Genomic DNA, 16,295 nt, shown 5'->3' with positions numbered 1-16,295 from the left:
CTCCCCTCTTAAAGCAGGCTGGATGGGGGATTCTGGGAGTGGAAGCCCTCCCCTCTTAAAGCATTGTGGCTGGGGGATTCTGGGAATGGAAGTCCACCCCTCTTAAAGCATGCAGACTGGGGGATTCTGAGAGTGGAAGCCCACCCCTCTTAAAGCAGGCTGGCTGGGGGATTCTGGGAGTGGAAATCCTCCCCTCTTAAAGCACGCTGGCTGGGGAATTCTGGGAGTGGAAGTCCTCCCCTCTTAAAGCCTGCTGGCTGGGGGATTCTGAGAGTGGAAGCCCACCCCTCTTAAAGCATGCAGACTGGGGGATTCTGAGAGTGGAAGCCCACCCCTCTTAAAGCAGGCTGGCTGGGGGATTCTGGGAGTGGAAATCCTCCCCTCTTAAAGCACGCTGGCTGGGGAATTCTGGGAGTGGAAGTCCTCCCCTCTTAAAGCATGCAGACTGGGGGATTCCGGGAGTGGAAGCCCTCCCCTCTTAGGAGCTAAAATGTCCCACCTGCACCAAATTCTCAGCTGGGACCACAATTGCCAGCATTCAGAATAACAAGAGTGGGAAGGGCCGTCGGAGGTCTTCTATTTCAACCCTGTGCTCAGGGACAAAAAAAACCTAGAACCATTCTCCAGCCTGTTTTTATTCTGGAGGCAACTGGACTTTCTTGTTTTTTTCTTTTGAAGACGTTTCGTTTCTCATCCCCGAAGCTTCTTCCACTCGTGACTGGATGGTGGGGGAAGGGAAGGATTTACTATCCTTGCAGACAGCTGGTCATTTGCATCCTTTTAGAGGGTCGTTGAGGCCACTTGGAGGTTTCTCTCTGTCTTCAGGGTCACCTGAGTGGTGCAAATGGTTCCTGCATTCTGCCATTTTTCCTCTGGAAATCGATTCCTATGGGTTGGATTTCCAGACGATTGAAGTGTGGGAGAAGGAATGGATTTCTGGAGAAAAGAATTGCAGACTACAGGAACCTCTTGCACCACTCAGGTGACCGTGGAGGACACAGAGAAACCTCCAAGTGGCCTCAACGGCCCTTTAAAAGGATGCAAATGACCAGCTCTCTACAAGGAGTATCAATCCTTCCATCCCCCAGAGCTGAAGAACCTCCTTGGATGAGAAGTGAAATGTCTTCAAAAGAAAAAAACAAGAAAGTCCAGTGGCCTCCTGAAAAAAAAAATCACCTTTGGGACAACCCTGACCTGGAGGACGGAGAATCTCTACAGACTTTCCCCAGCCTCCATATTCAGAGGGTGCCTGCTGGGAACGGAACGGGCCAATTCACCGCAGCCAATTCGATTCCGTTTCATGATTTAAAATAATTTTTTTTTTTAAAAAAAAATTACTTTTAACTTTTGCCATTCCCATCTCGTTCTGCCCCTCCTGAATGGTTCTAGTCCAACATTTCTTTCATGCAGGTAAATCCTCAACTTACAACAGTCCGTTTAGTGACCGCTCGAAGCTACAACGGCCTAAAAGAAAGTGATTTACGACCGTTTTTCAGACTGAACGAGCATTGCAGCAGCTCCGTGATTAAAATTTGGATGCTCGGCCACCGACCCGCATTGATGACGGTCTCAGCGTTCCGGAGTGTCCTAACTTTGGCCGCTGAAGGGATGGTTTTAAGGCGAGGGCAGGCTGTGTACTCTAAGGAAGGGGAGTCCTGCACAGCTGTACCTTATCCCAAAAGAAGAGGTAGGACTGGCTGAACTCAAACTCCTCGATGTTCAGCTTCTTCATGAATGGCAGCCGCATGACGTTCAAGCAGGAGAAGATCCAGCAGCGCCCTGGAGCCCAGGAGGGGGAGAAAGAGAGGCGGAAAAGGCCGGGGGGTTAAACGCCCAGGGAAGAACATAGAGAAAATCCCCAAAAGCGGCAATTGGACTTTCCTGGTTTTCTTTTTCCCTTTGGAAATGTTTCGCTTTTGATTCAACAGGCTTCTTTAGTTCCTTGGGGGGGAAGTGGGGGAGGAAGGCAGACAGACAGAAAGAGGAAGAATGAGAGAAAGAAAGAGAAAGAGAGAAAGAAAAAGACAAAGAGAGAGAGAGATGAGGAGAAAGAACGAGAAAGAAGGAAGGAAAGAAAAAGACAAAGAAAAGGAGACAGAGAAAGAGAGAAAAGGGAAGAAAAAGACCAGACAGAAAGAGAAATGAAAGAAAGAAAGATGGATGGGAGAGAGAGAGAAAGAAAGGATAAAAGAAAGAAAAAAGGATGCACAAAAGAAAAGAAAGATTAAGATGGGCAAAAGGAAGGAAGGAAAGAGAGAGAAGAAAGAAAAAAGAAAGTGAAAAGAAAGAAAAGAAAGAAGGAAAGAAAGAAAGAAGGAAAAAGACAAAGAAAGGGAGACAGAGAGAAAAGGGAAGAAAAAGACAGACAGAAAGAGAAAAAGGAAGGAAGAAAGAAAGGTGGACAGAAGGAAAGAAAGAGAGAAACAAAGAGAAAGAAAGAAAGGATGGGCAAAAGGAAATAAAGGATGGAAGAAAAAGAAAAGATGGGCAAAAGGAAAGAAAGAAAGATTGATTGATTAAGATGGGCAGAAGGAAGGAGTGAGAGATAAAGCAAGAAAGAAAGAAAAAAGAAAGAAAAAAGGAAAGAAAAAGAAAGAAAAATGAATGAACGACAGGATGAACGACAGGAAGGGAAGAACTCTGAAGAAGTGAAGCTTCTTAAATGAGAAGCAAAATGTTTTCAGAACTTCAACTCCCAGAATTCCCTAGCCAGCCTAGCTGGGGAATTCTGGGAGCTGAAGTCCACACGTCTTAAAAGTTCCCAAGTTTAGACACCCTTGAGCTAAGTCAATGGGGGAAGCCAGATTCACTTAACAACCGGGTTACTAACGTAATGATGGCAGCGATTCACTTAACAACGGTGGCAGGAAAGGTCATAAAACGAGGAGAAACTCACTTAGTCGTCTCGCTTAGCAACGGAAATTCTGGGCTCGGTTGGCGGTCGTAAGCCGAGGACCTTCGTTAAGGTTTAATTTTTTAAAAAACTTTTAAAACTTGGCTGTGTTGCAGCCCACAGTCCTTTCTTAATAACTGTGAATTGGCTAATTATCTCAGCTGCTGCATATATTCCACCTTGGATGTTTTTAATTTGTTTAAAGGATGTTTAAATTTGCTTAATTGTTTTAATTCATACTTAGAACTTGCCGGCCAGCCAGAGTCACCGGATTAAGATGGGTGGCTATAAAAATTGAATAATTAAAGACAACAAAATGGTTTATTTTTTTGGTCGGTAACCCTGGCTGATGGTTACGATCCTGGGGGAGAGGGCGGGGGGACACCCAGCAGGTGGATGAAGCCCGCTACTCTCTCTTTCAGGCAGAGCAGCTTTATAACAATATAACGATTTTTTAAAAAAAATATATGGTCCTCGAATTACAACATTTTGTTTGGTGACCAAAGTTACAGTGACTTCTGACCATTTTCTCACACTTAAATGACTCTCTCGGATCACCTGATCAAAACCAGGACGCTTGGCAACTGCTTCGTATTTATGACGGTCACAGTGCCCCAGGGTTCGTGTGAGCTTTCCCAGGTGCCAGATTCACTTAACAACCGTGTGGCCTTCTTAAACCGCAATTCAACTTCACAACTGGGTCGAAGAAAGGGAGGGGGAGGGGAAACGGGGCAGAACTCGCTTTAACGACTGTCTCGCTTAGCAACGGAACTTTCTGTGGCTCAATTCATCGTCTTTTAATGGCCCCCATAATTCCTTGCGGGGTGGAGTTTAGGCAATTTAATGGAGCTAGCAGAGAGTTTTACTGGCCGGATGCTCTCCCCTGTTGCCAATGGAGAGTTTTATAATACGTTCTCATTGTGCCCAGAGAGAGAAATATCTGCCTCTACCTAGGACTGAACTCACAGCCTCCTGGGTTGTGAGGCCAGAGCTCCACCTCTAAGGCCACCGCACCACTCCTTTCTGTGGCCCAACTGCGGTCGCAAATCGAGGACTAGACTGTAGCTGTGGGGCGCAGTTTACCTGAATTCTTCTGGTTGGTGACCGGTTTTCCTTCGGCTGGGACTGCATGTTGGAAGACCTGCAGGGTGTTCTGGAGAACCTCCCGGTCGAGGCTTCCGTCCAGCAGGTCCGTTGACGTAGCCACATTCTGGGCCAAGAGGTAGCGCGGTTCCCCTTTCAAGGCTTTGAGGAACGCACCCGATTTCTTCAAGCTTAAGCCTGCATAATTCAAAAGGGTAAAAAGGGGGAAAAAAGAACACAGCATAATAATGGGGAGTTTTGAAGGGACCTCGGAGGTCTTCTAGTCCAGCCCCCTGGTTCAAGCAGGAGACCCTAGACCATTTCAGACAAATGACTGTCCAGGCTCTTCTTAAAAACCTCCAGTGATGGAGCGCCCACAACTTCGGGTGGCAAGCTGTTCCACTGGCTAATTGACCTCAATGTCAGGAAATTTCTCCTTAATTCCAGATTGCTTCTCTCCTAGATTAGTTTCCGCCCATTGCTTCTTGTTCTACCCTCGGGTGCTTTGGAGAATAGCTCGACTCCTTCTTCTTTGGGGCAGCCCCTCAAATACTGGAAGACTGCTCTCATGGCCATCCGAGCACTCCTCTTCTCTAGACTAGATTAGAAATAGAGCTGGAAGGGACCTTAGAGGTCTTCCAGTCCAGCCCCCTGCTGAAGCAGGAGAAACCTACACTATTTCAGACAAGTGGCTGTCTAGTCTCTTCTTAAAAACCTCCCGTGGAGGTTAAGGTTTCCCACTGGTTAATTATCCTCCCTGTCAGGAAGTTTCTCCTTGATATAATAATAATAATAATAATAATAATAATAATAATAATAACAACTCCGCCGTTGCCGGTCCCAAGCCCGGATGAGAAAGGAGGAAGGTTGGGAACAGGTTGGCATCTGGTCCCGTAAAAAAACCCCCGCCAACCCATACAATATGGTGAAAAAAACGAATAAGAATTCCATACCGCATCGGTCGTCGCGCGGGTTAACAAGGGCCGCGGCGGATGTTGGGGTCCCTGGACATCCGTCGACAAGTGGGCTACAAGTGGACCAGCCAACAAAACGACAAAAATATAGTGCAGATGAAAACCGTGCCATAATGGCCTGTTACTACAACTCAGAGCCAGAAAAAAGAGGATATTTAAAGCGAATGTATGAATTATGGAAACAACAATATCCAGATTCAAATGTTAGTGAACAACGACTAGCAGATCAAAGGCGATTTATTATACGGAATAAAGTGTTTAGTGAAGTTGAACATGAGGAAATTCAGGCAAATTGCAAAACCCAAAAAACAATATCACAAGCGGAAATAACTGATATTCAAGACACAACTAAAGACACTATAGTAGAACTCCCAGAAGAAGCTCTCAGGGAGGAAATAACATCACCACCACTAGAACCAGTTATCACTGAACCAACTGATGAACTAACTCAAAAACAAAAAGAATTGAAGGATAAGATCATGGAGCACTTTCTGCTTAATGAGGAAAGGCAACGTTTACCATCACTAAAAACTGTGCCTAAGAAAATTTTGGCCCCTATCATGAAAATGGTTAATGCAGTGTTTTCAACAATTGAACCGGGATCCATCTTGGAAACAAACCAGTTAATGTACAGCGCAGCTGTAATAGTCACTAATGAACTAGGCATTAAAATTAAAGTACCTAGTCACACAACAGAAAAAGCATCAAAGCCAAAGTGGAAAATCCGTCTAGAACAAAAAATCAAAAATTAAGGGCAGATGCTAGTAACTTAAAGAACATGCATGAACAACGGCTTAAAAACAACAAAATCATAGATCGGCTAATCAGAAGATATAGATTGGATACAAGAAACATCAATGAAGCTGTAGAGATTGTAAAACAGCAGATAACAGCAACAGCTAGAAAAATTGAAAGATATGAGGCACGAATCATCCAATATAAACAAAATCAGCAATTTCGATCAGACCAACGGCGTTTTTATCAAAGTCTTAATGTGAATGGTGACACCAAAAGTGAAAAACCAGAAAAACAGGCCACAGTTGAATTCTGGAAAGAATTGTGGGAAAATGCAAAGGACTACAACAAGGAAGCAAAGTGGATACATGACTTTGAGAAAAGCATTGGCAACAAACAAATGCAAGTATTAGAAATAACAACTGAGATGATCAAAAATCGAGTTAAAAAGGTAAAGAATTGGACATCACCTGGAAAGGACCAATTACATGGTTTCTGGCTCAAATATCTGACCAGTTTACATGCAATATTGGCCAGGCAACTGAATGAAATTTTACAAAAGGGCCAAATTGATGAATGGTTGACAACTGGAAAAACATACTTGATTCAGAAAGATCCAACTAAAGGAACAACACCTGAAAACTATAGACCAATAACATGCTTACCAACAACCTTCAAATTACTCACAGGCATTATTGCAGATAACATGATGGATTATTTGGAAACAAACAACATCTTGCCAGTAGAGCAAAAAGGCAACAAAAGAAGGAGCAGGGGCACAAAAGATCAGCTTCTAATTGATAAAATGATATTAGAAAATTGTAAGAACAGAAAAACGAACTTGAATATGGTCTGGATTGATTACAAAAAGGCATTTGACTCACTGCCACATAGTTGGATCATAAAATGCTTAGAAACAACTGGCATTAGCAAAAATATTACATCCTTTACTGAAAAGGCAATGAAACAATGGAGAACTGAGTTGGCAGTAGGGAATGAGAGCTACGGAATGGTTAATATCAAGCGAGGAATTTTCCAGGGTGATTCACTTTCACCTCTTCTCTTCATCATCGCAATGATCCCACTATCAGTAATCTTAAAAAAAATGAAATTAGGCTACCAAACAGCCAAAAAGCTGAAAAAATTTCGCATTTACTATATATGGATGATTTGAAACTCTATGGAAAGTCAGAAATAGAAATCCAATCATTGACAAATACAGTCCGAGTATTCAGCACCGATATTTCAATGCAGTTTGGCATGGAAAAATGCGCCACTGTATCCATAAAAAGGGGCAAAATCACTGCATCTGAGGGAATTGAAATGCCCAATGGCCAACTAATTAAATGCAAAGAAAATGAAGCCTACAAATACTTAGGCATTCTGCCGTTGGATAACATCAAGCATGGAGAAGTAAAAACTATTGTCAGGCGAGAGTACACCAACAGATTTAGGAAAATTTTGAAATCTAAATTGAATGGTGGAAATACAATCAAGGCCATAAATACCTGGGCAATACCAGTTATAAGATACACAGCTGGCATAGTCAACTGGACACAAGCTGATTTGGACCTTTTGGACCGAAAAACCAGGAAACTAATGACAATGCACTACAGTTTACATCCACGTGGTGATACTGATAGACTATATCTGCCCCGAAAATCAGGTGGCAGAGGATTATTACAAGTGAAGCAAACAGTTGAAGAAGAAAAACATGCACTGGCTGATTATTTAAAAGACACCCAAGAACATCTATTAATCGAAGTAAAGAACAAAAATCTACTGAAGGCCCAACAGACAAAACAAGAATACAGAAAAGATGTGATAAAATCAAGAATGGAGAGTTGGCAGAACAAGCACTGCATGGACAATTTCTGGAAAAAATAAAGATAAAGTGGACAGTGAACAAACTTGGTTATGGCTAAAAACAGGTACATTAAAGAAAGAAACAGAGTCACTAATCCTGGCTGCGCAAGAACAAGCTATCCGCACAAATGCCATTAAGGCCAAAATTGAAAAATCCTCTGATGATGCCAATTGCAGACTTTGCAAAGAAGCTGATGAAACTGTTGATCACATACTCAGCTGCTGTAAAAAAATCGCGCAGACTGATTATAAATTGCGGCACAATTCAGTAGCACAAATGATCCATTGGAATTTGTGCAAAAATTATAATATTAAAACAGCAACAAACTGGTGGGAACATCAGCCTGAAAAAGTCACCGAAAATCAGATGGTCAAGATCTTGTGGGATTTCCGTATACAAACCGACAAAATACTGGCGCATAATACACCAGACATCACACTGGTTGAGAAAAATAAGGTCACAATCATAGACATCGCAATACCAGGTGATAGCAGGGTCGCCGAAAAGGAACATGAAAAAATCGCAAGATACCAGGACTTAAAAATCGAAATTCAACGACTATGGCACAAACCAGCAGTGGTAATTCCAGTGGTAATTGGCACACTGGGTGCTATTCCAAAAGCACTGGAATTACATTTAAAACAGTTAAAAATTGACAAAATCACCATCAGCCAAATGCAAAAAGCCGCACTGCTTGGATCTGCACGCATATTACGAAAATATGTTACGACGTCCTAGGCCCCTGGGTGGGGCCCGACTAGTAACCAATGCCAAATCCGGCGAAACAACTGGCCGCTGTGATACAATTGTACAATAATAATAATGATGATGATAAGCCACGTCAGGCAGGGTTTTGGGAAAATATTCCTGATCTCGAGATGGCTGGCTGGTTAACTGCTTACAGAGAGGAAATGCCCCGGGTGAATTCTCAAAGGTATCGCAACAAAGACTTTGCAAGCTGGTTGAGAAATCTTAATTCTCTTGCGGGCGAGGGTTTAACGTACAGCCGTGGGGCTAAAATGTGGTTTTGTGTGGCCCCACCTTCCAGCTACCCACGTCGATTCTCGCTTTCAGGGGTTGCTTCCGCTGATTGTTGGATTGTCTTACGTGTCACACTCCCTTTGTGTGCAAGCTCTTAAAAAGCGGGAAAATAACAAAGAGCGATTCCCAAAATATTTATTATCCGCCTCTCCAACTTACAGAGGTGTTGTCCCTTCTTACCAACACGACCGATTTGAAGAGTAAAAAAAAAATGAAACCAGCCCAAAAGTGGCACTGATGACGTTACCTAGTTTGGGTTGTGAAACGCTTGCAAGAAAACCTCCAAGCTTAGAGATAGCCCACAGTTCAACCCTGAGCAACCAATATTCTCTTTTATCAGAATATTGGGAAAAACACATTGCAAACCGTAAAATATACATGGAAAAAGCATGGGATATAGTTGTTGTTGTTTTTAAAAAAATGTTTTTATTGTACATTTTCCTTTATTCTACATCACAGTTTCAATTTTGCAACAGCGGTAGGTTGTCCTTTTAATGTATGTATGTATGTATGTATGTATGTATGTATGTATATATTTAGTGTCACAACCCCTGGTAAGCCCCAATTATGGGAGGAAGCTAACTGCTTATTTATCAGCACAAATAAAAATAAAAACATATATATGTATGTATGTGTGTGTTTGTGTATATATATATATATATATATATATATATATGTTATATGTTATATGTTATATGTTATATGTTATATGTATATAATATATGTTATATTTATGCTGATAAATAAATAAAGGGAGACTAGTATAGATCTATTTCAAGCTATTTAGCTCTCATCAGCTAGCCATACCCTTGCTGGGAATCGAACCTGTGCTCTATTTCGATTCCCAGCAAGGGTATGGCTAGCTGATGAGAGCTAAATAGCTTGAAATAGATCTATACTAGTCTCCCTTTATTTATTTATCAGCATAAATATAACAAATGTAACAAAAAGGCAACAGTAAAAAATATTGGGTTTCTGTCTGGATGGTCTCTTGTGACGAGCCGAAGGACAGAGAGTGGAAGTGTGACCTTCCTCCCATATTTGGGCATACCAGGGGTTGTGACTTTAAATATATATATATATATACATATACATACATACATACACACACACACACACACACACACATACATACACATACACACACACATATATATACACATACATACACATACATACACACACACATATATATATACACATACACACATATATACACACACATACATACATACATACATACATATATCTGTATCTGTAAACCCTAATCATAACCGTTATTCTCTTAATCATATAGTATCTTCTCTTTTTAAATACACATTGTACAACATAATTTATATCCATTACTTCCATAGTTGTACCATAACACTCTATACCTTTATCGCTCTATATACATTTTAATCTATCATCGTGTTTAGTCTGATAATACTATTGACCACAATGTATATTCTTATGTATATCTTTATACCTGTATTTATTTCTATTTTGTTAATCTTCCTTCATTGTTAATTTTCTAATCCCTGCACCTATTATCTAGCCATTTATACCGTAAGTCCCATATTGAGTGATATTCTGTTTCTCCTTTATCTTTAAGTTCCACCTGTCCATTTTGGGAACACTCTAATATTTTCTTTTATTACCATTTCATCGGAAAGGTGCACTTCCATTTTTCCAATTTTGTACATGCGTAATTCTAGCTAGCACGGGACGTAGTTTTAAAAGCCACCCGTCAAACTGAATATTCTGAATACGAATTGCCTGAGTCAAGAGTGGCATGTTCTTATTTTATTTAGAGCCAAGGTGGCGCAGTGGTTAAATGCAGCACTGCAGGCTACTGCTAGATCAGCAGGTCAGCGGTTCAAATCTCACTGGCTCAGGGTTGACTCAACCTTCCATCCTTCCGAGGTGGGTGAAATGAGGACCCAGACTGTGGGGGCGATATGCTGACTCTCTGTAAACCGCTTAGAGAGGCCTGAAAGGCCTATGAAGCGGTATATAAGTCTACTGCTATTATTTTGCTCCCCAGATTTCTGGGAGGGGAGTGATGGGTCCAAAGAGGATAATAAAAGAAAGAATTTATGGAATTTAATGCATGATTCTCATTCTTTTGGGGAACAATTTCACAGCCCCAGAAATTGAAGGAGGACCGTAGAGATGTCACACACACCACCCATTGCACATTTATATACAGGCAGTCCTTGATTTATGACCACAACCGAGCCCAAAACTCATGTTGTTGAGTGAGACATTGGTTAAGTGAGTTTTGGTCCATTTCATGACTGTTTCTTGCCAGAGTTCTTAAGTGGATCACTGCAGCTGTTAAAATTAGCAGTATGGTTGTTAAGCGAATCTGTCTTGCCCCTTGATTTCGCTTGTCAAAAGGTCGCAAAAGGGGATCACGTGACTCCCGGGAAGCAGCAGACCGTCGTAAATATGAATCAGTGGCCAAGGGTCTGAATTTTGATGCTGCAATGGTGGGAAACGGGGGGAAATGGACACAAGCCACTTTTTTTCCAGTGCCCTTGCAACTTCGGTCACTAAACGAACGGTTGTAAGTCGAGGACTGCCTGTATTGTGCATTTTATGTATTATTTTTTCCCCTGCCATCGGCATCAATACGGCCCCTAATTTTGGGACGGCATCCAAATCCTTCCGTTGAGCCGCCCCCCCCTCCCCTCCCCTCAAATTACCTCCATTTTGCTGCACCCCAAAACTGTGCCTGCCAAAAAAACACACCCCAAATTTAGGGGTTAATTATTATTTTTTAAAAAAATCTGGTTGATTTAAGGGATTTGGGGGGGGGGGCTTCAACTCCCAGAATCCTTTGCTGGCTGGGGGATTATGGGAGTTGAAGTATTTCCCCCCCCCATTTTATAGCAGCCAATTTTTTTGTGGGGGGGGGAACTGATTTAAATTGGGGTGAAAAGTCAAATTTGGAGCAGATGGAAGATTTTTAGGCTCTGCTTTTTTTGGGGGGGTGTCTATTTTTAGGGTTCTTAGCGCCCCCCCCCCTCCGCCTCACCCGCAAGCGGGCTAGAGGCAGAAAGCACTCTGAACATGCTCAGAAGCACGGTGGTCATTCGCCCCCCCCCCCTTTTATCGGGATGAGCCCTCGCCCGCCAACGGCCGTCCCCATAGCAACCCCGGCGTCGCCCCCCCTCCCTCCGCCGTCCCCATGGCAACGCACCTGGGACGCACATCGCGAGCCCTCCGGGCAGAACCGCCGCTGCTGCCGCCTCGCCGCCAACCAGCCCGGCGCCGGAAGCGGCGCTTATATAGCCTCGGAAGCAGGAAGTGGCCCCGCGACGGGGGGCGGCGGTGGTCAATCCTGGCCGCGCGGCGCGCTCCGGCTTCGCGACGGAGGGAGGGACGGAAAGGGCGGGGCGGCTCTTAAAGGGCCCGCGCGCGATTTTCTCCAGGGCGGGGGGAAAGGGTTGGGATGCTGCCAGCAAAGGCAACAGGGAGGGAGTAAGTTGGGGAGGGGAAAAGGATCAACCCGGGGGATCTGCTGGGCGAAGCAGGGTTGTTGGTGAGCAGATCTAAAAGGGGTTCCTAAGGATGCCTGCTTCCCTCCCCCTCCCTTCCTCCCTCTCTCTCTCCATCCATCTCTATCCACCCATTATCTCTGCAGTACCACCCATCTATGCATCCATCCATCCATCTACCATCCATTCATCCACCCATTCATCCATCCACCCACCCATCCATCTATCTATCTATCTATCATCCATCCACCATATCTCATTAACTCTTATCTATTCATCCATCCATCCATCCATCCATCCATCCATCCATCTACCCATCTACAATCCAGCCAGCCAGCCAGCCAGCCACCTATCTTATCTATCATCCATCCATCATCTCTCATTAACTCTTATCTATCTATCTATCCATCCATCCATCTATCCATCTACAATCCATCCAGCCACCCACCCATCTATCTATCATCCATCCATCACCTCTCATTAACTCTTATCTATCTATCTATCCATCCATCCATCTATCCATCTACAATCCAGCCAGCCAGCCACCCATCTATCTATCAACCAGATTTTAAAAAATAATTTTATAGCAGCCAATTTGGCGGGGGGGGGGTGGGGGGACTGATTTAAATTGGGATGAAAACTCAAATTTGGAGCAGATGGAAGATTTTTAGGCTCTCTTTTTGGGGGGGTGTCTATTTTAGGGTTCTTATCCCCCCTGCCTCACCCGCAAGCGGGCTAGAGGCAGAAAGCACTCTGAACATGCTCAGAAGCACGCTAGTCATCCATCCATCATCTCTCACTAATGCTATCTGTCTGTCTATCCATCCATCCATCCATCCATCTACTATCCATCCATCTTCTCTCACTATCTATCTATCTATCTATCTATCTATCTATCTATCTATCTATCTATTCATCCATCCACCCATCCATCCATTCATCCACCCTCTCACCCATCCATCCATCCATCCATCTACAATCCATCCACACATCCATTCATCTGTCCATCCATCCATCTATCTATCTATCATCCATCCATCTTCTCTCGCTACATCTATCTATCTATCTATCTATTCATCCATCCACCCATCCATCCATTCATCCACCCTCTCACCCATCCATCCATCCATCTACAATCCATCCATCCACCCATCCATTCATCTGTCCATCCATCCATCCATCTATTTATCTATCATCCATCCATCTTCTCTCGCTACATCTATCTATCTATCTATCTATCTATCTATCTATCTATCTATCTATCTATCTATCTATCTATCTATCTATTTATCTATAGCTACCTATCTATCTATTTATCCATCCACCCATCCATTCATTCATCCACCCACTCACCCATCCATCCATCCATCCATCCATCCATCCATCCATCTACCCATCTATCCATCCATCTACAATCCATCCATCCATCCATTCATCCATCTATCTATCTATCTATCTATCTATCTATCTATCTATCTATCTATCATCCATCCATCATCTCTCACTAACTCTTATCCATTATCCATCATCCAGCCATCCAATCAGTCTATCTATTTATCTGTCTCCCACCTTCATTATTTTTACCAATAATGCAAGGTGGTGAAGAAAGCTAATCCTCCTCCCTTCTCCTGTTTTCCCAAGCACAACCATCCTGCGAGGTGGGCTGGGAAAGGGAGACTGGCCCAAATTCACCCAGATAGCTTAACGATTTCTTGCTTGCAAAAGGATTTCTGTTCCCAATCATGATCCTTCGCCCTGGGGCTGCCTGCCTGCATCAATTTGAGAGCTTCAGAAAAGAAATTAAAAAACAAACAAACATTAAATTAAATTTAAATTTAATTAAATTTAATTATTTAAAACGCATGCTTAGAAGAGAGGCGGTTTTGAAAAGACTGCTCGGAAGTCATTTATTCATTCGGTGTGTTTACGTTTTTTGACTTTTAAATTGTTTACTTATGTGGCTTCCCAGCACCACTTTTCAAAACCATTTTCCCAAAGTGGTTTCATTCCCCAAGATTTGAATGAAAGGTATAAAAGACACCCTAACACAGTGTTTCTCAACCTTGGCGACTTTAAGTCCTGTGGACTTCAACTCCCAGAATCCCCCAGCCAGCTATGCTGGCTGGGGGATTCTGGGAGTTCAAGTCCACAGGACTTAAAGTCGCCAAGGTTGAGAAACACTGCCCTAACATTTGGCATTGCTTGTCCATCTGTAGAATAAGAATGGGGGCATTTTGTGAAATAAACACGCCGAGCAGCGAGCAGCGGGTCAGTCTAAATGACCTCGAGGTCACCTTCTGAAGCAGGTTTCAGAGAAAACGCACCACACACACCCTCCCAAGCTGGAACTGCCCTAACACCCCTTGCAAACCAATCAGGTTTTTCCACCCGTTGCCTGCGCTGCGCCTTGGGAATGTGAAGCAACATTATTATGGCCTTTATGGCTGTGAATGATTGTTCTTCTCCACCCAGCATGAAGTACGATTTCTGAGAACAGGGCAACCTTTCCTCTCCTGCGGCCTCTCCCTTTGCAAATGCACCTCTCTGCATGGGTGTTTCTACCAAGGCCGGCAGCACGTGGCATATATCCGTATTCCAAACGAAGGGCTAGCAAGTTGCCTTCCTACAAGAAGAGGCTGGATAAGGCTGGATAAGGAGTCGAGCTATTCTCCAAGGCACCTGAGGGTAGTGGAACAAAAAGCAATGGGTGGAAAGTAATCAAGGAGAGAAGCAACTTAGAACTGAGGAGACATTTCCTGACAGTCAGAACAATGAATCAGTGGAACAGTGGAAGGAAGGGAGGGAGGGAGGGAGGGAGGGAGGAAGGAAGGAAGGAAGGAAGGAAGGAAGGAAGGAAGGAAGGAATGGCAATGGATGGAAAGAAATCAAGGAGAGAAGCAACTTAGAACTGAGGAGAAATTTCCTGACAGTGAGAACAATGAATCAGTGGAACAGTGGAAGGAAGGGAGGGAAGGAGGGAGGGAGGGAGGGAGGAAGGAAGGGCAATGGGTGGAAACTAATCAAGGAGAGAAGCAACTTAGAACTGAGGAGAAATTTCACGACAGTGAGGACAATTAGCCAGTGGAAAAGGGAAGGAAGGAAGGAAGGAAGGGGGGAGGGAGGGAGGGAGGGAGGAAGGAAGGAAGGAAGGAAGGAAGGAAGGGCAATGGATGGAAAGAAATCAAGGAGAGAAGCAACTTAGAACTGAGGAGAAATTTCCTGACAGTGAGAACAATGAATCAGTGGAACAGTGAAGGAAGGAAGGAAGGAAGGAAGGAAGGAAGGAAGGAAGGAAGGAAGGAAGGGCAATGGATGGAAAGAAATCAAGGAGAGAAGCAACTTAGAACTGAGGAGAAATTTCCTGACAGTGAGAACAATGAATCAGTGGAACAGTGAAGGAAGGAAGGAAGGAAGGAAGGAAGGAAGGAAGGAAGGAAGGAAGGGCAATGGATGAAAACTAATCAAGGGGAATAGAAACCTGGAACTAATTGTCCTGACAGAACAATTAATCGGTGGAACAGAAGTTGCCTCCAGAAGCTGTGAATGCCCCAACACTGGAAGTCTTTAAGAAGATGTTGGATAGCCATTTGTCTGGAACGGTATAGGGTTTCCTGCCTAGGCCCCAGGGGGTTGGACTAGAAGACCTCCAAGGTCCCTTCCAACTCTGTTACTCTACTTCAGGGGCTGACAGAGGAGAAGGGGAGGGCTACCTGTTGTCCCCTGAAGGCAGGACAAGAAACAATGGATGGAAACTAATCCAGGATAGAAGCAACCTAGAACTAAGGAGAAGCTTCCTGACAGTGAGGACAATTAACCAGTGGGACAGCTTGCCACCAGAAGTTGTGGGTGCTCCATCATTGGAGATTTTTTAAAAAAGAGATAGTCACTTATCTGAAATGGTATAGGTACTCCTGCTTGAGCAGGGGGCTGGACTAGAAGACCTCCAAGGTCCCTTCCAGTTCTATGCTTGTATGGTTCAGGAAGGGAGGAAGAAGGAAAGAGGGAAAGGGTAAAGAAGAAAGGAAGGAGAGGAGGAAAGGAGAGAAAGGGAAACAGAAGGAAGGAAGGAAGGGAAAGGAAAGAAAGAAGCAAGAGGAAGTAAAGGAAAGGAAGAGACAGGAAAGGAAAGAAGGAAGGGACGGAGAGAGGGAGAAAAAGAAAGAAAGAAAGGGAAGGAAGGAGTAAGAGGAAGAAAATAAAGAAAGAAAGGAAGGAAG

General features: G+C 43.7%; 1 protein-coding gene across 1 annotated transcript in view; it reads right to left on the bottom strand.

Moving 5' to 3' along the window:
- Window positions 1-11,871, bottom strand: part of BLMH (bleomycin hydrolase) — a 42,026-nt gene extending 30,155 nt beyond the window's left edge. Inside the window, exons 1-3 of the mRNA XM_032216676.1 lie at window positions 11,781-11,871; window positions 3,977-4,174; window positions 1,670-1,779 (exon numbers count right to left, since the gene is read on the bottom strand). Of these exons, the coding sequence (XP_032072567.1) occupies window positions 1,670-1,779; window positions 3,977-4,174; window positions 11,781-11,793 (321 nt within the window). The 5' untranslated portion in view covers window positions 11,794-11,871. The remainder of the gene's footprint in view (window positions 1-1,669; window positions 1,780-3,976; window positions 4,175-11,780) is intronic.
- Window positions 11,872-16,295: the final 4,424 nt, after the last annotated feature.

This window comes from Thamnophis elegans, chromosome 4 (assembly GCF_009769535.1).
Source record: "Thamnophis elegans isolate rThaEle1 chromosome 4, rThaEle1.pri, whole genome shotgun sequence".
NCBI classification, from domain to species: Eukaryota; Metazoa; Chordata; class Lepidosauria; order Squamata; family Colubridae; genus Thamnophis; species Thamnophis elegans.
The sequence above is the reverse complement of the archived record's forward strand: the minus strand, read 5'-3'. Positions and strand labels throughout refer to the sequence as shown.